A 24,907-nucleotide genomic window follows, 5' to 3' on the forward strand; every position below is an offset into this window, starting at 1 on the left:
TTCTCCCTCCTGAGACCCCTAATGGGGAGACGTTGGGATGATGGCTGACCTGGGAATGAACCCAGGTCCTCAATTCCCAGCCCAGTGCACTGTCATGACAACCCTTCCTTTTCTTCTCCACAGTCCCACCCACGGGCAGCCCCTTACATAATGTGCAAAACGGGGAGCTAACAGAGTTCCAGCTGATGGGGGTGATATGGACGCTCTGTCAAAGAATGAACCGGGCTGTTGTTCTTGGAATTTGCATTAAAGAACTGTCAAGACTCAGCAAAAGTATAAACTGAGACCCAGAAATCCATTGCAAGAAGCGCAGAGGTCAGTCAGTCTAGGTTTTGAACTTCCTTGCTCCCTCGTGTTGAGTTTCCCAGCTGGCCAACCGGCTGTGGCTGCCCACTACAAGTCCAGAGCTTTCCTGCTATTTGTTTTCTACCTGTGTGCCGGTGAGCAGAAGCAGGAAGAAAGCCTTCCCGTCCAGCAGCAACGTCCCCTCCCCCCAGCCCCACCTCCCAGCCCCCAGCCTTGCTTCTCCAGCCTGGCTCCCCTCACCACAACTCTAGAGAGCCTTTAGCTCGGGGAGCCAAAATTAATCACTGGTGGTGTTGGAGCAACTACGGTGTTCCTTGGCTCCGGTCCAGGCCCCCAGGATGTGCGTCAGAAAAAGCAGATGAGTGAAATTCCAAAGCCATGTGAGTCACCAGGGAGGAGGCGAGACCAGGACAGAAGTCAGAATGGGCGCTGGAGGGCAGGCCAAAGCAGGGCCCTGGGGGGTCAGCGGCTGGGCGAGGCACCAGGAATGCTCACCTGCCCAAAAGATGGGATGAGGGACTCCTACACAGGCAGCTTATCTCTGAGCTCTGCACAGCGCCTGGGCGGGGCAGGAACTGACCAGGACTCCTGCCTGCCGGTTCCACCCCTGGATACTGTAACCATGCCTCTCACCTGGCTCCCCATAGGCTGGTCTTGGATCCCAGCCCTTAAAATCCTCGTGGTTGTTTCTTCACACATTCCCTCCTGCTGGGCTGGCCCAGGACACTGCTTCTGGACAGGGAGTGGTGACGGGCCAGCTGGGCCCCAGAGGAGAAGCAGCAGGTAAGTCTACCACTCATGTCCCGCCTGTCCTGAGACCACCCTGGGTGTTTCTCTGTGCCTGGGGGAAGAGAGGAGCTTCTTCTGAGCCCTGGCTGCCCCACCTGTCCCCACCTGTCCTCACCTGGTCGCTCAGCGTACTCAGTACAACGCGGGCTTCTCAGAATGTGAGAACCCTCACAAATCTCAGAAGGAGGGACACATGAAGGCAGGACCAGGGGCTGGTGGGTTAGGAATCATGCGTCTTACCCATCAAGGCCCAGCAATTGGAGGCAGCCAGCCTCGGGACAGGAAAAGGGGGAAGCCGGTGGGGGTGGGGTGTCTACAGGAGCCATGCGCCAGCAGCTGACCCCGATTCTACTCCCTCCTTGTGAACCTGTAACTGAGCAGGGCCCTGGGGGGCTTCTGGGCATGACAGCCTTTCTGGGTCCCCCATTTCTTGTTTTTAGGAAATGGGCCTCATTCAGCTTCCATGCCCTTCCCTGGGTTCCAAGGAGCAGGTTCAGACAGTTGCTGAGCCAGGAAAGATGGGCATGCAAAGACAAGGAAGGACTCTAAACTGCCCAATTTTAAAGTATTCATTTCTAAAAGAAGCCTAAGGAGTGTAAGTCTTCTCTTAGGTCTAGAAGATGCCTACATCATTATGTGTATCCCTTGAGAGGGAATCAGGATCCTGTCCCACGGCTGCACCGTTGCCTCTTGATTCTTCTTCCCTTGTCTTTGCATCCTCTCCCTTCCCCGGTCAGCAGCTGCCTGAACCTGTCCCCTTGGAACTCAGGGAGGGCCATGGAGGCTGAATGAGGTGGTTACAAGCCCGGCCAGGAGGGAAGGGGAGCCAGGGGAATCCAGCTGCACGAACAGCCTGTTCCATCCTTATCAATCAAAGCTGCCGCTGGCCGGCAGGGAGCACAGTTACAGCCCGTGATTTGGGGGCTACCAGGCTTACTCTATCTTCTGCTTCTCCCCAACCAGAAGGGCCACTGCCTCCATTCTGCCAGTTTCCTTCCCTCTCACCTCCGGGCTCTGCACAGCCCCTTAATGGCCCCTACCCACTCCAGGAGCTCCCGATTTTTTAGGCATGAAGATCTATTTCTTCAAAAAGAAACTGACCAGCATCCCTCACCCTATTTCTCACCCTCTTGTACTTCCCACCTACCCAGTTTGAGTCCTTTTTTTCTAGTGACACCTGGCCAAGAAATCTCAGACTTGCTCTAGGAATTCCTTCCAGGGCAGCAGAGACTGTCACTTCCTTGCACAGGAGCAGAGGGAGGGAGTCCTTTTGTTTTAGGAACCAGGCTGAGATTAAGGCTTCTTGGGACCTGAGGGTATATGTCCCAGCTGGGCTTTGGTGACTCAGGCAAGGGGCCAGGCCTCACAGGTGGCTGGCCTGGGGCCTCAGCACAGGGGGAGGTGAGCATAGCTTGGCTGAGAGGGGCTGGGTGAAGTCACCGCTTAAGGATCCAGCTGATCAGGTCTAGAGTTGACCTTTGCCCCAGCCTCTAAGTTACAGTAATTTTAGGTCATCTCTTTGTTACCAGACCTCTAGGCCTCTAGGGCATACTTCATCTCCAGCAATTAAGACCTATCGGTTCCTCTGTTAGAGATACATTTTACACACACTCTCTCTCTCTCTCCCCTCTCTCTCTCCTCTCTCTCTCTCTCTCTCTCTCTCTATATATATACACAAACCATCCGCTGAGTTAAAAGCCCAGGCCTTCTTGAGGCATGAAAACATTTCCACATTCTTGACTCTCTATGGGGCAGGCTAGATGTTAAGTTTGGGCTAGAGGAGGACTTTGAGACAAGTTTCAGCTGGTCCATTCCTGCTGCTCTGATTTCTGTTTCCATAAAAACACAGTATGATAACATCACAAGTCAGAATTTCAAAACTGGGGGACATCATGCCATGGACCCGTCCAGTCTCCTGTAGGAGGTAGCTGAAACCCAGAGAATAAAGCATGGTGCAGGAGCCATAGCCTGGCGTGGCAGTGAACTCCCTGGGTGAAATTGCACAGGCCATTTTCGGCTCCGGGCCTTAGTTTTCTCATCTATAAGAGGGAGAGGGTTATTTTTAAACAAATTAAGAAAATGCTAATGCTCTAAATCAGAGCGTGAGGTTGGAAGGGGCTGAGGGGCTGTGCTGTCTCCTCTGAGAGGCTCTGAGCCAGCTCGTTCCATGCTGCCTGATTTGCAGCCCTCAAAGTTGCATAGCTTCTTGAAGCTTCAATTTCTCATCTACCAAGTAGGGATAATAATAATATCTCCTTACAGAATTATTTTGAAGTTTAAATGAATAGTACATATAGCTTAATAGTGGGCATGTAATTAACTCTCAATAAATAACAATGATGACAATGATAATGATAATAATAGTAATAATAAAGAAGCTCCTGGATGGTATCATTATGATTTTATACTCCTCACAATCTCTAGTAGGACCTGGGACCCGTGGGTGCTTCACAGCATGTAATGATTGAAAGAAAGGCTAAATGCACAAATGAGCAAACAAGGCTCCTTTTTTCCAGAGACCCAGGGTAGGTGATGTGACTTGGGCTGCATGGGCGGGGTCCTGTGCTTTCAGCCTGGCAAGGCTATTAGTGGCCCATGCCGGCTCTTTTTGCAATTCTGCCACTGCATGGGTCCCGGGGAGGCAGAGTGCTGTCAGGGCTCTGATGATGCCTCCTGGCACTGGAGCACCTGGTCCTCAGTTCTGCATGTGGGCACGGTTGTGGAGAGGATATAAGCTGTGGTCCGAAAAAGCCATTCTGCTGTCCCAGGGGTTCCCCGTCAGTGGGGAGATGGTGGTATGAGGGTTTCCCTTTGGGGGCTGCCTCCAGCTCTAGGATCCCACCCATAGCTCAGGATCCCAGAGAGCTTTCAGTGGGCCTCCCCTAGGAGGAAGAAGAGGATGGGTTGGCAGAAAGGTAGGGTGACAGGGGTGCAGGGGTGAGCATTCCAGAGCTAGTGGTAAGCCCTAGGCTACCAGACTAAGTTGAGGCACGCATTCAGTGGCCTTTGAAGTGCTCCAGACCGTGGAGAAGCAACCCACCATCCTGCCACTCTGCCCAGAGGCCTGTGCCAGAGGCTGCAATGGGCTGACCTGTTCTCCGGCCCCCAGCTCCTTTACCCTCTGTGTCCCCCTGTCAGCCCTGGCATGGCCTGGTCTGCCTCCCTTCTCCCCAGCTTGTTGCCTGTCTTGCCCTGGGGGTCCAGTGAGCTGGGAACAACCACACCCTGCAGAGCAATGCTCTGCCTGGGACACATCGCACTGGACTCCCCACGCTGCCCTTCCCCCTTCTCAGCCATTGATCCACTTTTCAACTATGATCTTAGGAGGGGCTGCAAGTGCCTGGGCTAGCTGGCTGCTAACTCTGGCTCATTGGAGCCTAAGAGAGGGCTTTTGGGTCCAGAGAAGCCCGGAGACAATGCAGTTACTCTCTTGATCCCTCACCACTGTCACCACTTCAGGAAACTTCTGGCCAGTATTCCCTGGTCATTTGCCCCATAGGACCGTCCAAGGTTGACTAATGCCTATTAGGGTCCCTCCAGTCCACCAGGCTTTCAGCCTTCCTCGTCTTCTACCAAGCCAGAGCCCTATGTATTTATTCTTATGGCAATCCCTGCTAGGAGGTGGGGGAAGGGAGAGGGGAGGATGGGGAGAAAAAGCTGGTGGGGGGGGGGGAAGGCGAAGGAGAGGGAAAGGAGCAGAAAAGAAGGGGTCTGTAAAGGTAGATGGAGTGGGAGGTCCTTGACAGATCCCAGACTTACTGGGAACAGAGCTCTGGGGAGCTGGGGAATTCTCTGCCTCTGGTTATATAAAGGCTCAAAGTTGATCTTCCAGGTCAACACTCAATTTTTTTTTTCATTTTTGGCTGCCCCGAAGTATGTGGAGTTCCCCAGGCCAGGGATCAGGTCCGAGCCGCAGTCCTTTGCAATCTAAGCTGCAGCTGAGAGGGTGATTCTTAACCCACTGTGCTAGCCAGGATAGAGCCTGAGTCCCAGTGCTCTGGATACTGCTCATCCTATTGCGCCACAGCAGGAGCTCAACACTTGATTTTACTGAAAACCCCCAAAAGCACAGGAATCAGTCTTCAGCCTCCACTCCAGTGCCTTTCACACCCTCCTTCTTCTTGTGTTGCTGGAGTCTGAGCACCAGAAGGTGCCAAGGCAGGGGGCAAAGGGTGCAGGGTGGCTCCACAGGGAACTTGGGGCCCAGGGAAGGACCAGAGCCCTCCCTGGATACCCCTCACAATCTGTCAACCAGGGCAAGTTCAGCTCCAAACTCAGGTCTGATTACAACATGTGGCAATGCCCAAGGAGGGTCCAAGTTCAGGCTAAGCTGACCTTGTCGAGAGCACTAAGCCCTTGAAGTGTTTACTAAACAAACCCTGTCCTTCGAGTAGGGCGGCCAAATTTAACCCAGCCTCTTTGCCATGCAGTTATGTTTTTAAGATGCTCTGTTCTGTGCCGTGCATTCTTTATCTGGAGACAGTTAGCAATAATACCCGTGCATCATGGACCACTTCTGAGGGCCAGCAGGACACCTTCCCACCCCAACACCAATTATCATCCCCATGAGCTCTCGCACAGCCAGCTGCCAGAGGACAAAACTGGGTCAGAAGAGAGGAGCCTGGGGGCTCCTGGACACACTCTTCCCCTGCCCTCTCTCCCAGACTCCTCCCTACTGCCTCTCCAACACTGCAGCCACGTGGAAACCTGTGCGGAACAGTTGGAACTTTTTATAATCTTTATTTGTTAACAGTTCGGGCTATTTTTTTTTCATGCTGCAAGAGATGCCAATGCCTTATGAAAAAGTTGCGAAGAAAAACAAGTCTATTTTGGGGTGATCAGCCTCCTCAGATCTTCTCACTGGCAGCTCCACGGGCACTGGGAACGGGCCTGCTCTGTCTCTGAAGTTCTCCAGCTTGCCTGAAGCACAGGATCTTGGACCCCAGATGTATTAGCTAGGGGGTGTTTTAGCTAAGGGGTGCATTTTTTGTCCCCCTCTTCTAACTTTGGTGCTGAAAGCAGGGCAGAAGTAAGACCATCCAGTTTCTTCCTGTTTCTGGCTGGCCTGGTGGTGGCTTCCAGCGCACTGTTCTGAGACTCCAGCTGGATCACGCCTTTCCCCTATGGCATTTGTGGTGGTGGTACTTGCAGCTCTTCAGCAGTGTAACCCAACAAGTGCTCAAGTTTCTCTACTGAATGAAGAGTTGTTTTGGGAGTTCCTGTCATGGCTCAGCAGAAATGAATCTGAATAGTATCTATGAGGATGCAGGTTCAATCCCTGGCCTCGCTCAGTGGGTTAAGGGTCCAGTGCTGCCGTGAGCTGTGGGGTAGATCGTAGATGTGGCTCTGATCTGGCATTGCTATGACTGTGCTGTTGGCCAGCGGCTACAGCTCTGATTTGGCCCCTAGCCTGGACCCTCCATATGCGGCCGGTGCCATCCTAAATAGACACACACACACACACACACACACACACACTACACAAAGCTGTTTCAAAGCTGCAATATCTGTTTCATGGAGATCTCAGCCAGCTGTGGCTGCCCAGGAGGCAGGGCCAGGGTAGAGGGTCTTGGGTGGGTGGATAGAGACCACCAAGGGCTGGGTGTAGCCTGGCCAGACCAGCTGGGGAGTGGATTCTTCAGTTCCTGTTAGGAATAGCCCTGCCAGCCCCACAGTGTGGCTGTAGGAAGGCTGCAAGGGCCAGCTGGGCTTGGAGGATCCCAAGTAGAATTCACTGCCTCACCTGGTTTGTTCATTTTCTCAGGACCCCTCCAGGTACTGGATCAAGGTGGGCCTGGGATTTTTCCAATCCTAATAGGTTAGATGGTCAGAATTCCACCCCCTATCCTCACCCCATGCCCTCTGTGCTGTCTGCCCTCCAACAGGCAGCCTGGGGAGCACGGGCACACGTGGGACTGGTCCTCCTTCCCAGGTAGGTCTGTGATGGGGAGCAGGTGGAAATGAAGGGGGAGTTTGAGGGATCACACAATCTCTGATCTCCGCCCAGGAGGATGAGATCATCTAGCCATGCCCTGACTTTGGGCAAGGAATATTGTTATCCCCAGTGGGAGACCAGAGAGATTAATTTTTTTGCCCAAAGTCACACAGCCAATTCCTGGTGGAGGAGCTACCAGATCTGCACTAACTAGTGCAATGGTTCCTCCTTTGTTTTGGTTTCTTTCACTCTGGGCTCTGGGGGCAGCTGTGGTCCACTCCTCTGCCCTCACCTGGCTCGGGGGCCCTCTTCTTCCCTTGGCTTCCTTCCGCTTTGTCACCACCCTACCCTTGGGGGGTTGTCACAGAGATGCTCATCCATTACCCTTTATTGACACATGTCAACTGCTTCCAGAAGTATACAACTGGCCTCTCCGCACACTTTCTTGATCATTCCCTGTTTCTCCCTGAAGTTCTAGAATTTTCTTTGGCTGAACTGGTCCCATATTGTGACTGACCATTTAAGGAATCTGGAAGTGGGAACAACAGCACGATGAGATTTTCTCTCTGTCTCTTACCACGTGTCTAATCCTTCTGCCCTCCCCTCTAAAATGCTTCCTCCTGTGCTCAGCCTTGGAGGCCATCAACTGATATTTTACTGAATCCCAATTTGGGTCAAGAGCTGCTCCAATGAAAAGGACAGCTGAGAAAATACAAGGCTTCCATGCTAGGAACGCATATCAGACAACGGTGCTGGAACCAGATGCATGTCAAGGGCATCTGACCCAACCCTTGTACATGAGAAAGTTGAGACCCAGAGAGGTGTGAGAATGGTCCAACGTCACACAGCTGCATGAAGACAGAATCCAGGCCTCCTGAGGGACAACAGACCATTCTGTTCAAATTACCACTAGTTCATAATGTGTAGATGCCTACAGCCTGGGATGGCCCGTGAGCCCAGTTTTGCCTCTCAAGTAGCCTCTTGACCCCCTAGGGTGGCATTGTAGGTGCCAGGCTGAGTGTCTCAGCCCATTGAGCCCAGATAGCAGAAGCCACATTCTTGCCCTGAGTAGGGCCTCCATTTGGGCTGACAAACCCGATGGTGCCTCTTTGGGTTACTCACAGTGTGCTCATTCCTCCTCCCTCTCCCTTCCCCTGCCCTGCCCCATTCTCTTCCATGCAGCCCAACCAGGAGCCTGGAAGGAGCACAGAGCAATGGCAGCCCGAAGAAAAGGCCAGTACAGCCTGTGGAAGTCCTCTCTGGACAGCATGTGAGTAGCCACTAGGTGCTGTCAACTCCTTCCCCATCAAGTTCTACACCCCAAACATTCATCCACTCAGCAAGGATTTATTGAGCGTCTCTTGAGTGTTGCCAGAGAGCAAGACCAGCACAAGGGTACTCTTTTGAATAAGTATAGTTCCTTCCCTAAAGAATCCTCAGTACTGTGTGAGGGACAGAGTGACCGAGTGATACAGTAGTGTGATCGGTATTCTTAGGGGTGTGTAGAGGAAGGCAGAGAACCTAGACTTTGTAGGGGGTACTCATGGAAGGCTTCCTGGAGGAAGTGACATCCAGGCTGAGACTTGAAGGATGAGTAAGCATTATCCTAGTGAAAGGGTGGGAGGAGGAAGAATGTTCAGGCTGAGGGAAGTGCATGAACAAAGGCTCAGAAGATTCCTGTCTCCTCGTGGAGACCTGAGGTGCCCTCTGAGCCCTGGGCAAAGAGGCTGAGAGATTCCAGGCTTCCAGATTTGCTCCTTCACCCTGTGGGAGCTCTGCATCTTGAGAAGCCTCTGCTTTAGCTCTTGTGCAGGGTGGCAATGCCACATGCCCCAGACTCAGCCCACTGCTGGGGAGCAGGTCACTTCATGTTATAAGGCCTGTGGAGTGGATTTCAGAGGCTTCACAGAATGCTCCACTTTAGGAGGGAAGGGGAAAAAGGTTAACAGCCTGCAAATAGTTGAAGGGCCGAAGTTGCCTGTGAGGCAGATGGAACATGCAGGCTGGAGGAGGGCGTATCGGGAGGGGTCTGCATAGCCTGGGCTGGCATGGGGGAGGGGCCTTCAGAGCCACTTGGAGGGGAGGGCTTGGTGGCACCAGCTGAATACCTGCTGCATGGGCGCCTTCCCGGGAACCAGACGGAGAGTTCTCTCCCCAGTCTAGCCTCCTGCTCATGGGCTTCAAGAAAACATCAGTGCTTGATGTCCTGGAGGAGGGTGGTTGTGGGCATAGAGGAAGGGGGTGGCTTTGGGGGACAAGTTCATGGGATTTGTGTCACTGGGAAGGAGGAGGCACAAGAGGGCTGGGGTGAGGGAAGAGATGTTGGAGGAGGTGGGAAACTGGAATGGGACCTGCCTCCAAGCCACCAGGAACCCCTCTTCCTGCAGCCAGACACTGTGCCCCCAGGGCCACCAGCAGAAAGGCAGTGCAGACACCCAGCCAGCCAGTGATGTGGGGAATCAATAGCTCATTCTGAAGTGCTCCAAAGAGACACTGTGGATCAAAGCGGCAGGAACTGGGCAGAGGGGGCTGGGGTGTGTGTGTGTGGTGTGTGTGTGTGTGTGACCAAAGAAAAGAAGGAGCAGAGAGAGAAAGAGGCCAGGAGACTATCTGGAAAGACTTTCCAGCCAGGCCTGACTTGAGAAGTACCATTGACCCTTGAATAATTAGGGTCTGAACTATGCAAGTGCACTTATAGGCAGATTTTTTTTCAATAAATATGTACACAGTTGTTCTATATTCGTGGCTTTCTGCATCCACATGGAAATCTGAGACTAGGAAGCACCAAATGTACTCATTGCACTTTGCCATTTTATATAAAGGACTTGAGCATCTGAGGATTTTGTTCTTCTCAGGGAGTCCCCAAACCAATCCCTGGCAGATACCCAGGAATGACTATAACCTGAAGTGAGGAAAATGGACTCGTCAAGGCTGGGGTGGGAAGGATGCAAGGTGAGGGAGAAGGGGAGGCTGGGAGTGGAGGCCTGGGACTCAGAGTGGGCTGCTGACAACTCCTTGGTTGCTGGCAAGGGAGCCAGCCTCAGGGAATGGTGCTGTTTCTGGGGATTCTGGCATTGGAGGGCGGGGCAAAGAGGAAGCAAGCATGGGAGCCAGATCCCTGGCCTGGAAGCCAAAATCTTGAAGCTGTCTCGAGTAGCTGGGAGGGGTGAATTGAGGGCCAGGTGTGGGTGGGAAGAAGGCCTGGCTTTTGCCACAACTGGGGCAGAGGCTGAGGGGTGAAGCTTGGTAGTGATCTGCCTCTCAAGTTGGGAATCTTCAGTTGCCCTGATGAGAAGAAAAAGCTGGGATCTGATGCCCCTTTCTCTAAAGAGGGAAAGGGTATTGGCTCCATCGCTGCAGACCCTGTAGCCCCATGACTTTGGGAAGAGGTCAGTTCTGTTTCCTGCTCTGTGCTACACTGGGGCTATGCCTGCTGCCGGGATGTGTGGAACATGAAGCCAACAGGCTGGTGCGCTGGAGGGAGTGAAGGGACCAGGGTGTCAGACGCCCTCACCCCCCATGGCACCCATGCAGAGATCTCATGCTGTGTTCTTCTTTGATGCGGTGACCTCTGACACACAAAAGATGGGGTAAGGCTCTTCAATGCCAAACATGTGGGGAAATCACACCTGTACACTGTTGAATTTTTTTCCTAAGCATGTATTCAAAGTAATATTCTGTTTGTGAAGAGTGAGTCCTAAATAGAAATGTGAAGTAGGGAGTTCCTGTCGTGGCTCAGCAGCAACGAACCTGATGAGTACCCATGAGGATGCAGGTTTGATCCCCGGCCTCACTCAGTGGGTTAGGGATCCAGCGTTGCTGTGAGCTGTGGGTGTAGGTTGCAGACACAGCTTGGATCCCGTGTTGCTTTGTCTGTGGTGTAGGCCCGCAGCTACAGCTCTGATTCAACTCCTAGCCTAGGAACTTCCATATGCCACAGGTGGGGCCCTAAAAAGACAAAGAGAGAAAGAGAGAAAGAAAGAGAGAGAGAGAGAGAGAGAGAGAGAAAGAAAAAGAAAGAAAGAAAGAAAGAAAGAGAGAGAGAGAGAAAGAGAGAGAGAGAGAGAGAAAGAAAGAAAGAAAGAGAGAGAGAGAGAGAGAAAGAGAGAGAGGAAGAGAAAGAGAGAGAGAAAGAGAAAGAAAGAAAAGAAATGTGAAGTAGCACCTTCAATCATCCTTAATCTCTTCTCTGGCTCTAGGCAGATTCAGAAGGAAATGGGGGAGCATTCTCCATGCACTTACCGAACGTGGGCCAGGCCAGAAACGACAGACACCTTGGTGGGCGATTTCCAATTAATTATATGCATTCAGAGATGGGAAGCCTGCTTCAAACAATATAAAATTTATTTTTTTAATTAGCTTTATTTTTTGGCACTTATATGTCATGTAAACTAGGATTAAAGTGGATTTGCATTCTTAGGACACAAATTGGAGGTGTGACAGAGGGGGTTAAGTGGGAGGTATGTCAGTCTGGGCTTTAAAAATTGTCCAGAGGTAATTGACAAGACAGATAAAATTAGATTGAGCTGACTACGTAATTACTAGCAGTCAAAGGCATCATAATCAGCCTTGAACATGGAAACTTCCTTTGAGTATCACTCATATACAGATGTCATCCCTTGTAAAACTGCTCTATTTTATAGAATTTTCAGAGAGAAAGCTCAAAGATGCCTTAGGAAATGTCTTTGGGGGTAGTGTCTTTGTGGCATTTCTTTCAGAGATCAGAAGACACTGGTGAACTCCAGGTGGCAATAGGATGGATGTGGGATGGAAGTGGAGACGGCTGGAGAAGAGGACTGGGGAGAAGGCCTAGTTGGGAAACAGGTGCAGGTGGTACTGGGATTCACCCTGAAACTCATTAAAGGGCCGTGGAAATTGGAGAGCAACGTGGCTGTAGCTACAGGGGTGGTGATGGAGGGAGGAAGGCCCTCAAATGCCAGGAAAACGCCCATGCAGGCAGAGGAAAGGCTGTCTTCCTTTCCCCTTGGGCGATCGGTGGCCAAGGAAAAAATGTTGAGTTGTCCTTTCCTAACGCGAATCGCTTCCAGGGCTGACTAGGATGCTCTGAGAGTCCTTTCTCAGCCTCCTGGAGAGAAGGAGGAAACTCCGTGGGAGTCCAGTGAGGTTTCGAGCCTCTCCAGGTAGAAGGACATAGCCCCAGCCCAGGCGGCATCGAGCACAGACTCGGCTGGCCGCGCCCCTCCCAGAGGAGGTGAAGAGGTTGAGGGGAGGGAGCGAGGGAGCGCGGGAGCTAGCGGCGCCGCGGGGCGGGGCTTCCGGGGCACCCAATCCCCTTCTTTCCTCGCCCCTTCTCCGCCCCCCGACCCCCTTTCCACCAACGGAGCGCCACGGTGGGCGGTGCCAGTCACGGCTGCCGTCCTGGTTGTGATTTTTTTTTTCTCCCTTTTTTTCTCTCTCTCTTTTTTTTTTTTTTCACCTTTCCTTTTTTGTGAATGAAAAAAGGAGGTCGCAAGCAGTCCCGGAGACTGCAGCGCTAGGCGTCTTCGTGGCCGCGCCTTTGGAGCGGGCCCGGGAGCGTAGCACCGGCGGCCTCGCCCCTCTCGCCCACTCCTGCGTGCCACCTCCATCCTCCGCAGCCAGAGGACCCGCGGCGGCGGCGCGGCCCAGCCGCGGAGGTCGGAGCGGCAGCCCGCTGCTCAGCTCCGGCGCGCCTCCATGACATTGGGCGCCGGTGGCGCGAGGAGATGCTGATCCGGAAGAGGCAATGGCTGCAGTGCCGCGCGCGCGGCCGCTCCCGGCCCACGGTCCGGCCTGGGCTGCTCTGTCAGAGTTTCTGATCTAACGCGATCCGGGCCCGGAGCCTGAGCAGCAGCGGCGGCGGCGGCAGCAGCAGCAGCAGCAGCAGCACCGCGGTGGAGTCGGCTTCGTCCTAACTTGCACGCGCGGAGTGACCCCAGACATTTCACTAAAATGAGCGTGCTTAGCAGGAAGAGATGTGTTCCTTACACTAGAAATTACCCCGTCACATGTAGCGGTGTAAGTAAATGATTAATTTCTATTATGGCCGGGTTGCAAGCAGCCTCTGGAAATGCGCCGCTCCCGGCTCCTGCGTCCTCCCCGGCCCTCTCTGCGCCCCTCCTGACTTCCCTTGGGCTTCCGCTTTTCCCTGGGCTATAGCCTCGACTGTTGGGGTCTTAGGGGGCGGGAGAACTAACCTTTTCTGGGTTTTTCTAGGGAAAGGAAGATAACTTGATTGCCGCGGCGTGGCGTAGCCTTCCCCCTTTAATTTCTTTTTTTTTTTTTTTTAATTTTCTTTTGTATTGTGTGCAGAAGAGTGTGTCAGGAAAAAAGGTCCAGAGTGGTGGAAATGTTTCCGTTAAAAACCAATGGAATGTGGGTGTTTTGCTTGCAGTTCTGGAGATGTTTCTTTCAGCCCACTCCACTGCAGTCTGTACATCTGAGTTCCAGCAAACTACTGGGAGAAATCCTTAGTGTTTGTTGCTGTTTCAGAAGGCTTAGTGTGTGTTTATGCTTGCATTTTTTTTGTTCATGTGACCATTCAGGATCCCCTTGGGCTTTGTCAGATGTGTGGGGGGATTCTCTCTCCACCTTCCCCCATGTTACAATGTCGACTACTAGGGTGGGAGCCTTCTTTAAGTGGAAGGCCACCCTCTCTGTTCTTCTCTTCCTGATCTCCTTTCTTATCCATCCTCCTTAATTTTTACCTTTATTTTCAGAATATTCCTCCCTTTTGTATTTTGTAAGATGCAGGATGTGGGATATTGGTTGCTAGGAAACAAGGCAGGCTCCCAGGGAGATTCTGTTGTTTCCTTGACAACCAGACTAGGGCAGCTACAGATGAACAAGCCTCCTATCAGCTGTGGGAGGGAAAGAGGGGCTTTTCTGGGCTCTGCAAAGAGTGTGTGTAGGGGTGTGGGGGTGGGACTGGGAGCTGGTGAGGGTTGTAGCTAATCTAAGCACACCTTTCATTTTGGCCTGGCCTGAGTACAAAGAGCTGGGAGAACAGTGGGCAGGAAGCTGTTTTTGGAGAAGGGAACAGAGATTGTGGGATGGGCTAGGAAAGGAGCATCTAGTGACTGACTCTGGGATCATTAAGGGAGAGGAGTGGCGTGGGGGTGGTGATAGCCAGGGCAGGGTGGCAAGGAAGCCATAGTGTATGGAGGTTAGTCAGGAGGCTCAGCAGGAATGGGAGTGAGGCAACTGTGCAGAAAAGTCTAGAGTCATTGAAGGAGAGAGTGCCAGAAGGAAACGGAAAGTTGAGAAGCTCCTTGAGTGGGTTGTACCATCATATATCAGCAATGATACAATAAGGTAGCAATATTCTCGAGCAAAAATTACATTACCGTTGGCCATGGCACGCTATTTCCAGTACAAGGTCCTCATTTAAGACAGGCCTGATTAGACTAAGAGTTCTGCTGGCTTAATTGGGCCAGTCTGTATCTTAAAGCGAGATATAATTACACATATAGATATGTCATCTGGGATTATATAATACCACATTACATAAGAAGGCAAATACCTCCTTTCAGCCCCAGTTCTCTTGGCATAGATTCACCATGATTCAGGAGACTTTCTTCCAGAGCCCTCATACCCATTTTCCAGAAGGTCAGACTGCTGCCCAGAGAAGCGAAGTGCTTTGCCCTTTCCTAGATCTGACAATGAAGTTTGCCAGGCAGGCAGTTGGGACGGGTGGACTGATCAAAATCAGGAGGAAGTCAAAGGACAGCAGGGCAAGGCCGCAGGGGCAGCTGGGGAATGAATGGGGAGGGGCTGATCAGCCTGAGTAGCACCCAGCAAGTCTGCTGTCTAAACTCAGCGCAGTGTCACTCTCATGCTTGTTGGTTGGCTGTCCCCTACTTAATCCTAGCGGTGCATAAGGTGTGTGTGAGTGTTTGAATCATAAACTCGCTGACCTGGGACCAGTGCTGAACTGCTCTGCTGGCGTTCTGACATCCTCCTTGCCATCCACATGCTCCTGGATGAAAGAGCTGATGTCCCTCCTCTGTGCCTCCTCATCCTCCTTTCTGCCTACACACCTCCGTGCCGCTGGAATCTAAATTTGAGAAAAAAAGTTCTGTGGGCTAGTAGGTTTTTATCTTTCTCCTACAGCTGTATGTATTTGAGATTCTATCCATTTTGTTCTTCAATTGATAAAACAGAAACCACCACCCAGAAGATTCCTCCCAGCGCCATCACAGCCTCCCAGCTGCCTGACTTGAGACCAGGAACTGTCAACGTGGGGTTCCTGGTCCTCAGCTCAGGAGAGAAGACAGGGAGGCAAGATGGTGGCTTGCTGGAGAGGGCGGGAGCAGGGAGGGAGGGAGAGGACTAAAGCAGCCTGTTTGCCCTGGAGACCAGGGAGGGGGCCTGTGCAGAGACCCCTTGTTGTTTGGAGTCCAGATCCTGTGAAATTCCAAGAAGGAGGAGGCGCTTGTCTCATTGAAAAGTCCTTGCTGTACTTTTTGCTTAGGTGGCTGAGATGCATCCATTCGCGCAAATCCCAGTTGCCATCGTTACTTGGATATTTCAGGTCTGCATTCCTGCATGCTGGCATCCAGTTACAGCCAGGCAGGAGCTGCTCTGTTGCCGCCCGGTGGCCTGGCTCTTGGGCTGGATGGCTCAGCAGCCAGGGCACCTGGGCAGCCTCCAGGACTCCTCTGAGCTCAGCCTTCCTTGGCTTAGGAAGGATTCCTCCAAATTCCTCCAGCCCCCAGCTGACTTCCCATGCACAGGGAATGTGAGCAGGGGCAGGCCAATGACCCCAGGAGAAAGCAAGCTTCCTAAGATGCTGCCTTTACCCCTATCCTCTCTCCCAACCCTTCCAGAAGGGTGGATGCCAACTGGGAGGCTGCCAGCAAAAGCCCCTTCATGCTGAGGGCCCCCTCCTGGGGACAGCTTTTTAAATACTGACACAACATTTTGCCTGCAGAAGGGCCTTCTGTTGGTTAATTTGAGCCATCCCTCCCCCTGTGGGTGGACAAGCCACCTCCCCTCTTCCCAACACAGGAAGGAAGGAAACTGAGGCAAACATCTGACCAAAAATTCGGGCCCAAGTTTCTGACTCGCCGCTTCCCCATTTCCCATGCAGCCAATTTCCAGGGCCTCCTTCCAGGAGTACTGGTGCCTGGGGGCTTCCAGCCTAAGCATCCTCTCCCCAGGAAGGAGAAATGCAGAAAGGAGTGTGTATCTTATTTTCCCTGAGACTGGAAGCAGGATGCTTGGAGGGCAGGCCTGGGTAGGGAATGGGAAGGCCCCTTGGCCCCTTGGCAATGGGGTGTATTGTCCCAGGCCTGTGGTCACTGCCACCATCATCTCAAAACTGCCTTCAGCTGAGTGAGCCACAAAGGCTACAGGACAGACCAGGAGGAGGAGAGGGGAGGCCTGTGAGCTGCTCAGGTGCATCCAGGAGCCTCCTCAGCCCAGGGAGCCGGGGGCTGAAAAACTAGCATCTCCACTAAGTGGGGTGGGGTTGAGGGATAGGCACAGGCAGTCTGGGGCCTGGAAATCCACCATGGGAGAGGAAGAGCAGCAGAGGTGGAGGCCAGGAGAGCTGCTGCTCAGCTCCGACAAGTCCATTAAATTTTAAAGTGGCCCTGCCCTCGGGCGCGCTGGGAAGGGGTGGGGACCTGGCCCGGACTCTGCTTCTCTCAGCTGTTTGTGGTTCTGCTGCCACAGCCCTGCTGGCTGGAGGAGGCGATCGGATGATGAGTGAGCTTCCTAGGCAGCCTCTTCTCTTCCTGGGAGAGTGGGGCCCAGCCCTGGGCACACTCTGCCTCGGGATTGCATTCAGGCAGCCCCTAGCCGGAAGCCCCACTGGAGGACGGTGGCCACAGGAGGGAGTTCAGAGGTTCAGCCCTCGGAGCCGCGCCTCTCAGCCTGAAGGGACTCCTTGCAGAGCACTTGCCCAGAAAGCGGCTCACTCCTTTCTCTTCCTCTCTGCTAAGATGCTTGGAGAAGGGCAACCCTGGCAGAGGAGAGCTGCTGGCCTTGGTCCTCAAGGGGCTGGCATGCAAAGCCGTCTTGACCACTTCTCTCCCGTCCCTCAGGTCCCAATTAATGGATTCTGACATGGATTATGAAAGGCCAAACGTAGAGACCATCAAGTGCGTGGTGGTGGGGGACAACGCCGTGGGCAAAACCAGGCTCATTTGTGCCCGGGCCTGCAATGCCACCCTCACCCAGTACCAGCTGCTCGCCACCCACGTGCCCACTGTTTGGGCCATCGACCAGTATCGGGTGTGCCAGGAGGTAAGGCTGCAAGACCACTTGGCCGGGGGCCGGGCGGCGTCGGGACTGGTCCATGCTGCACATCTGCGCTTTTCCCCCATAATCTCGCGATATCTCTAAACAGGGCCTGTGCTGAGCTCACGGAAGCCCCCTAGGGGTGGGGTGGGGGCAGCTGAAGAGCACGGATTCCCTGAAAGGAGGTCTGAGGGAGCCGAACTCACTGCAGGGGTCCCCAACCCTTTGAGTTTTGCATGGCTGAGTTGGTGCCTGGGGCTTAGCGTCCTGGTCCTGCGTAATCACAGCCCTGAAGCGGGCGAGGCGGGGTGGTGCTTTGGAGAGATGAGAGCTGGCGGGAGGAAAGAAGCTGCTGGCTAATGATACCAAAAGATCAGAAACTCGGCAGCTTCCGATTTGCAGGTGCAGCTGGGAGCAGGGGACAGGCTTTCCAAGAGATCCCTTTCACCCCCGTATCGATCTGCTCCCTAGAGTCCCCTCCTTCCTGGCCAGGTTGGAGGCCACTCTTGTTAGTGAGTCTGCAGAGGTGGCACCTGGATGTAGGTGGGAGGGAGGCACTAGCTGTCCCTCTCTCCAGTCCCCTGGAGCTGGCACCACCCTGAGCTGGCGCCCAGGGCCCCCAAGAACTGTTGCCCTCAATTCCGGCCCTGCTCCCTGCCCCCCACAGGTGCTGGAACGTTCCCGAGACGTAGTAGATGATGTCAGCGTGTCCCTCCGCCTCTGGGACACCTTCGGAGATCACCACAAAGACCGTCGCTTTGCTTATGGGAGGTAGGAAGGCCCCCGGCTGCCTTCAGGGAACCAAGTGGATGAGATTTTCCTGCTTTCCCTAGGAATGAAGCAACTGTGAGATTGAACCTAGAAGGGAGGAGTGGTGGGCCCTTGAGGGGAGGCAGTTCTGGCTTCCGGGAGTCGGGGGAGGGAGCCGGGTTTGTAGTGAGGAGACCTGGTCTGAGTCCTACTCTGTTAACCAGTAGCTCTGGAACTTTAAGCAATTAAGGGAACTGTTTTGAGATGGGTTTTCTCAGATGAGATGGTAAAAGTGGTCATTTCTAACTCACGTGATAGCTGTGAGGTCAAAACAGGGGTCTTTGAAAGCTCTAAAATGCTAGACTAGAGGTACATAAATTAGTGGTACTGTTATATGTTTTGTGTCAAATCACGTGAGCAGATACTTATTGGGGGGGGTGCAGGTGGGTATGTGTGTTCTCCCTCGTTCCAGGGGCAGGTAACCTACCACTAGTTTTCTCTGCCCGTAACCTCACTCTCCCTCCCCCAGATCTGATGTGGTGGTTCTGTGCTTCTCCATTGCCAACCCCAACTCCCTCCACCATGTCAAGACCATGTGGTACCCAGAAATCAAGCACTTCTGCCCCCGAGCACCTGTCATCTTGGTGGGTTGCCAGCTGGACCTGCGTTATGCTGACCTGGAGGCTGTCAATAGGGCCAGGAGACCCTTGGCTAGGTAGGGGTGCTGGTGCTTAGGGAGGGGGAAGTGGCAGACAGAGGGAGGGGGTGCAACTGAACTCTCTGGCTCCTTGCTCAGCCCTGAGGGAATCCACTGAGCCTAGCATCTCATCCCCATTTGAATTGTGCTCACATAGGGAGCCAACTTCATTCATTTATCCATCCATCTATCCACCCATCCAACTATCCATTTGTTACACACTGAGTGGGTGATACTGGGCATCATGCGGTAAGAAGAAGAGCAGATAGTCTTTGCATGAAAGCAGCTTATAATCTTGCTGGGAGATGAAATTAGTAGGTGAACATGCTAAAAACCAATGTGGAATGTTGCATGCTAATCGCCAGAGAGGTAGTTAGCGCTGTTGCTGCTTTGATCTGGGGAGATCACCAGGGCTTGGCACAGATATAGAAGGCTTCTTGGAAGAAGAGGGGATTGGAAGTGAGCCTTGAAGGGCTGGTGGGATTTGAACAGACAAAGAAGAAAGGGAGTGGAAATGAGCAAGGCTGGAATGAGGCCAGGGACACAGATTCTGAGCAGAGACCCTCCAGCCTGGTGAAAAACTGGCAGGCTCTGGAGAGCTGCCTCTCCCCAGCCTCCACCCTCCACCACCAACACCAGTTTGGTTTCCCTTTTTGAACCTGCCAGGCCCATCAAGCCCAATGAAATCCTTCCCCCAGAGAAGGGTCGGGAAGTGGCCAAGGAGCTGGGCATCCCCTACTATGAGACCAGTGTGGTGGCCCAGTTTGGCATCAAGGACGTCTTTGACAACGCCATCCGGGCAGCGCTCATTTCCCGCCGGCACCTGCAGTTCTGGAAGTCCCACCTCCGCAACGTGCAGCGGCCTCTGCTGCAGGCGCCCTTCCTGCCCCCCAAGCCACCTCCCCCCATCATCGTGGTGCCCGACCCCCCCTCCAGCAGCGAAGAGTGCCCCGCCCACCTCCTGGAGGACCCGCTGTGTGCGGATGTCATCCTGGTGCTGCAGGAACGGGTGCGCATCTTTGCCCACAAGATCTACCTCTCCACCTCCTCCTCCAAGTTCTATGACCTGTTCCTCATGGACCTGAGCGAGGGGGAGCTGGGGGGCCCCTCGGGGTCAGGGGGCCCCCACCCGGAGGACCACCGGGGTCACCCTGATCACCACCACCACCACCACCACCACCACCACGGCCGGGACTTCCTGCTCCGGGCAGCCAGCTTTGATGTGTGCGAGAGTGTGGAGGAGGGTGGGGGCTCTGGTCCCGCTGGGCTGCGGGCCTCAACCAGCGATGGGATCTTACGGGGCAACGGGACAGGGTACCTGCCCGGGAGGGGTCGAGTGCTGTCTTCCTGGAGCCGAGCTTTTGTGAGCATCCAGGAAGAGATGGCAGAAGATCCACTGACTTACAAATCTCGGCTGATGGTGGTGGTGAAAATGGACAACTCCATCCAACCGGGGCCCTTCCGGGCTGTTCTCAAGTACCTGTACACAGGGGAGTTGGACGAGAATGAGCGGGACCTCATGCACATTGCCCACATTGCTGAGCTGCTCGAGGTCTTCGATCTGCGCATGATGGTGGCCAACATTCTCAACAACGAGGCCTTCATGAACCAGGAAATCACCAAGGCCTTCCATGTCCGCCGGACCAACCGGGTTAAGGAGTGCTTGGCAAAAGGCACCTTCTCAGGTATGGAACCTGCTTAGGAGCTGATGTCCAGAAGGCCGGGGAATTCCCTTCAGGAGCCTTCTGAAGAGTCTGGGTTGGTCCAGTTAGCATTCTGAGTCATCTCAGCTGTTCATGTCCTGGAGATGGTGGCTCTGCTCCTAAAGTCCAGTGCCCCCCGGCCTGAGGGCGTGGTCACAAATGCTCCACAGCTTGGCTTGTGACTTCGGAAGGAAGTGGGTTGTCTGGGCACTGTGTCCACCCTCAGGGTTGGTTGTCCCACGTTCTTTCACACATCTTCACGTGATGCCTCTTCTCTACCTGGACAGATGTGACCTTCATCCTGGATGATGGCACCATCAGCGCCCACAAGCCCCTGTTGATTTCCAGCTGTGACTGGATGGCTGCCATGTTTGGGGGGCCATTTGTGGAGAGTTCCACCAGGGAGGTAAGGCTAGGATGGGGACATTTGGTAAGGGGAGAGACTTACCCTTTCTATCTGAGGCATCTGTCCCTTAATAGTACTTTCTTCAGCCTTGACTGTGTGCAAACCACCAAGTGATGGACCCAAGAGAAGTTTATGAGATGGTTCCCATAGCCAAGGACTTCACAATGTACCAGGATGGGGAGTTGTGGGAACATCTTACCTCTATAGTTTAAAAAGCACTTTTGATACATTATCTTATATTGTCTCACAGATGACTCTTAGACAAAGCATAGCCTTCCCACGTTACATACACAGAAAGTGAGGCCCTGAGAAATTAAGTGACTCACGCAAATCTGTGTAAGGAAAAAAGGAGAGGGTAGGGCTTGAACTCAAGTCTTCTGATTTCTGGAGTTCCCTCGTGGCTCAGCAGGTTAAGAATCCAGCATTGTCACTGCTCTGGCTCTGGTTACAGCTGTGGTGTGGGTTCAATCCCTGACCCAGGAACTCTTTGCCTGTCGAGGGTGTGGCCAAAAAAAAAAAAAAGATTTCTGATTCCTTGGCTCTATACATTATACCTTGCTTTCTCCCTGACACATGTGAAGCAACTAGAAAAAATTCAGTATGTCCCAAACTGAATCCATCACTGTTTTAAAGTGTAGGTTTTATTATTATTGAGCTGTGGTGAATCCAACGGATGAGGGAAAATATTGCCATTGGAAAGATAGACGGTTATACTGAAGGATGTTTTTTTCTTTTTCTTTTTTTTTCTTTTAGGGCCACACCCACGGCATAGGGAAGTTCCCAGGCTAGGGGACTAATTGGAGCTACAGCTGCCAGCCTATGCCACAGCCACTGCAATGCCAGATCCAAGCCACATCTGTAACCTATGCCAACTCACAGCAACGCAGGATCCTTAACCCACTGAGCGAGGCCGTGGATCGAACCCATAACCTTATGGTTACTAGTCGGATTCGTTTCCACTGCACCATAATGGGAAGTCCATTGTCACGGATCTTAATGTGAAGGGGCACACGGGGCATGTGGGGCCACTTGGGGAAGCACCAGGGTGGGTCAGGAAGCAGAGGGAATGAGGAGGACTGTGGGCAAGAGCCTTTTTATTGTCGTATCCATGGGCAGGAGCAGGTGAAGCAGGGTAAGCAGGCGTAGGTTTGAATATTTTCAGTAGGCTCAGAAGCAGAGGGGCTGTCCTGAGTCGTTGGTACCTGGTACCGGGAGTGGCCCGAAGTATGAGAGCCTGCTAAAGGAGGTAGTTAGGGGTGTGGGCTCTGCATTGGTTGGTTTGCAGGTGAGTCCTAGCCTATCACCAGGAAATGGCCAGCCTTGGAGGGGCAAGGCCCCAAATCTCAAAGCCTTAATACAGAAACTAGAAAGAGATGCCTCATGTCCTCTTCCCTCTAATCAAGGGCACCCCAACTCCCTCTTCTCACTGATACCCCTGCTTTCTTAGACACCAAGACTGGAAACAGAGTTGGAAGTGGCACAGTCAATGTGTCCTTAGGAATATTCTCTTAGGTCTCTCCTCTCCTTTCTGTTCCTTCAGCCAGGCTGAGTAGCCCAGGTCAGGTCCTTGGTGTTCTCCTGTATCATTCATTGTCTATCACTCAGCCTTGCAGTAACTAGATCCTCCTTTGTGCAGCTGCTTAAATTCTGAGTCTCCACACCCAGTTTTCCCAGTCGGTCTGTGGTTTTTTTGGACTGTAGGGACTATGTCTTTCACTTCTGCCAAGTGTCTCCCCCTCAGCGCTGGTCCCTTAGCAAGAGCTCAGCAAACACTTGAATGAAAAGCTGGACCGTGCAGTGCAACATCCTAAGATTCCTGGGAAGGAAGTCCTTCCAGGAGGCTAAGTGCAGGGGTTGAGGTTTGAGTCCTCTCCGCTCCTTGATGCGTGAGTGGGGTTGGGATGTGCGAGGTGTGAGGCTGGGAACTCTCCAAAGCCATGGGGCTTGCCAGAACCACAGAAGCAGCTGTAAAGCTCCAGCCAACTCCCAGTGCAGCCTGGAGAGACTGGCGTCTGATGAAAAAGCAGTTTTTGTTGCGGTGCTGCTCGGAAGAGATCCCAGAGGCCCAGAGCAGTGGCTTCGTGCAGCCAAGAGAGGCCAGAGGGTGTCCACTTTGCTCATTCCGTGTCTCACTTGCACTGCTCCCCACAGGGCTGGGAGTGGCTGGGTGCAGGTCTAGATCACTGGAAGGACTCCTTCACTCATCCTCTAAGCCGGAAGGGCTTCAGAAGGATGCCAGTGAGAGCCCAGCTCACAGGTGCTCAGCCAATGGGCTCAGCACAGGCTGTTGCCATGGGAGACAAGCCTTTGGGGAGGGGGGTGGTTCTGAGCTGGTCCAGGGGCAGCAGAGGGCTGGCTGCCCTTCTGAGGGAGGATCAGCTGGGTGGGCCAGAGCCTTTTGAGGTGCTTGGACCTGAGTCACTCTTTCCCTAAAGCTGGACCCCACTGCAGCCCACCCTCTTCCTTCCCACACGCAGGTGGTGTTTCCTTACACGAGCAAGAGCTGCATGAGGGCAGTGCTGGAGTACCTCTACACGGGCATGTTCACGTCCAGTCCCGACCTGGACGACATGAAGCTCATCATCCTGGCCAACCGCCTCTGCCTGCCCCACCTGGTTGCCCTCACAGGTAACTAAGCTCAGGAACCTCCCTGCAGGAGGAGTCAGGGGACCCCCACCCCCACCCCGCCCCGGGAGCCGCTACTTCTCCTCTCACCTGTCTCCTCCTAGGGGACAGGCAGCAAGCACCAAGGGAATACGTTTACATAACGTGCAATATGTCTGTGCGTCTTGGGGTTTGGATGAGGACATGGGTGTGAAGAAATGTGTGGAAGAGAAGCTCGGTGGGCTCTCTCCAGAGGGTATCTCGGCCCCACAAGGTGGGCTCCAGGAGACAAGGTGCCCAGTGTTCTGATCAGCTTGGCCTCATCAGGCAAGCCTAAGAAGTCAAAAAGGATAGAACACTATTCCTCATTTCTACTCTTGCTTCTCCTCCTCCCCGCTTCCTCCTTCTTTTTCTCCTTCTTCTTCTCTTCCTCCTCCTCTTCCACCTTCACTTTCCCTTTCTGCTTCTAGAAACAGACAACAAACCTGCCACTCCTCGATTCCTCAAAGATCCCAAGGCTAGAGCTCCCCTTTCAGGATGGGCCAACCCCCGAGGCTGGGATGGAGCAGGGCCTGACCTGAGGCGGTAGGGAGACCAAAGAGCGGGTGGTCAAAGTGCAAGGGCTGGAGGGAAGAGGGGCCCATAGCCCACAGACAGGAGCTGCTGCTGACATTGGAGTCGGCATCCTCGTTGCATTAGTATTGGCCTTGGTACCTGCACTGTTGTTGATGCTGAGGCTAATGTTCTTGTGCAGGTCAGGAGGCAGAGAGCAGGGCCTTCGATAATGAGTTGAAGTTCAGGGAAGGACCCAGCTGCTGGGGCTCTGGGCAGATGATCAAGATTGGGTCTCAGCTAGGAGGGAAGCAGCAATCCCAAGCTAAGAAGTGAGTTGTAAGGTGGGGCTTGGTCACGGGACAAAAGTGGAAATCTTTGAGCAGAACCAAACATGACTAGCCGAGCCTGCAGAGGCAGTCCAGGGCGCCTGGAGGGCTTTAGGGCTGGGTGCAAGTGTGAGGCTTCTAAAGATAACAGCTGCAGCGGTATTGTCATTCTCGACCTTCTGTGCAAAGTGGTGCGGTCTTCCCAGAGCACAGAAAATGGTTGAAACTCCGAGACCGAGTAATTCCACTTTTGAAAGACTGTCTAAACAAGTGACCCACGTGAAAAAAATGCATTAAGATATTTCTTTCAGTTTGTTTCATCACGGCAGCTAAAACAAGTCAAATAAGCAATACTGGTTAAGCACATGGTGTAATTTTCGCAAGGTAGCCATTAAAAATGTCAAACGCAGAGTTCCCGTCATGGCGCAGTGGTTAACGAATCCGACCAGGAACCATGAGGTTGCGGGTTCAGTCCCTGCCCTTGCTCAGTGGGTTAACGATCCGGCATTGCCGTGAGCTGTGGTGTAGGTTGCAGATGCAGCTCAGATTCCGTGTTGCTCTGGCTGTGGTGCAGGCCGGCGGCTACAGCTCTGATTAGACCCCTAGCCTGGG

The 24,907-nt window shown here is 53.3% G+C and overlaps 1 protein-coding gene and 1 long non-coding RNA gene across 6 annotated transcripts in view; both read left to right on the plus strand.

The window, feature by feature from the left end:
• The first annotated feature begins 446 nt into the window (after positions 1–446).
• Positions 447–24,907, plus strand: part of RHOBTB2 (Rho related BTB domain containing 2) — a 31,843-nt gene continuing 7,382 nt past the window's right edge. For 3 of the 5 annotated variants that reach the window (XR_014828277.1, XR_014828278.1, XM_003483388.5), the window contains exons 1-7: positions 12,858–13,027; positions 17,059–17,260; positions 17,922–18,025; positions 18,534–18,719; positions 19,368–20,386; positions 20,692–20,810; positions 23,288–23,438. Coding sequence is in view for 2 of the 5 variants with exons in the window: in XM_003483388.5 (XP_003483436.2) it covers positions 17,069–17,260; positions 17,922–18,025; positions 18,534–18,719; positions 19,368–20,386; positions 20,692–20,810; positions 23,288–23,438 (1,771 nt within the window). In the remaining 3 variants the exon portion in view is untranslated. Of the gene's footprint in view, positions 1,090–8,212; positions 8,301–12,857; positions 13,028–17,058; positions 17,261–17,921; positions 18,026–18,533; positions 18,720–19,367; positions 20,387–20,691; positions 20,811–23,287; positions 24,680–24,907 lie in introns of those variants that run through there. The other 2 variants (XM_021073203.2, XR_014828279.1) reach the window with 2 other exon arrangements.
• On the plus strand, positions 11,722–12,623 carry LOC146396445 (uncharacterized). Its single transcript, XR_014828311.1, has 3 exons — positions 11,722–11,854; positions 12,079–12,171; positions 12,494–12,623. It is a non-coding gene; the product is annotated as an uncharacterized LOC146396445 (long non-coding RNA).

This window comes from Sus scrofa, chromosome 14, assembly GCF_054392235.1.
Source record: "Sus scrofa isolate SSC_HxYL_T2T_F1_AM1 chromosome 14, Sscrofa_HxYL_maternal_Yorkshire_Landrace_v2.0, whole genome shotgun sequence".
Taxonomy (NCBI): domain Eukaryota; kingdom Metazoa; phylum Chordata; class Mammalia; order Artiodactyla; family Suidae; genus Sus; species Sus scrofa.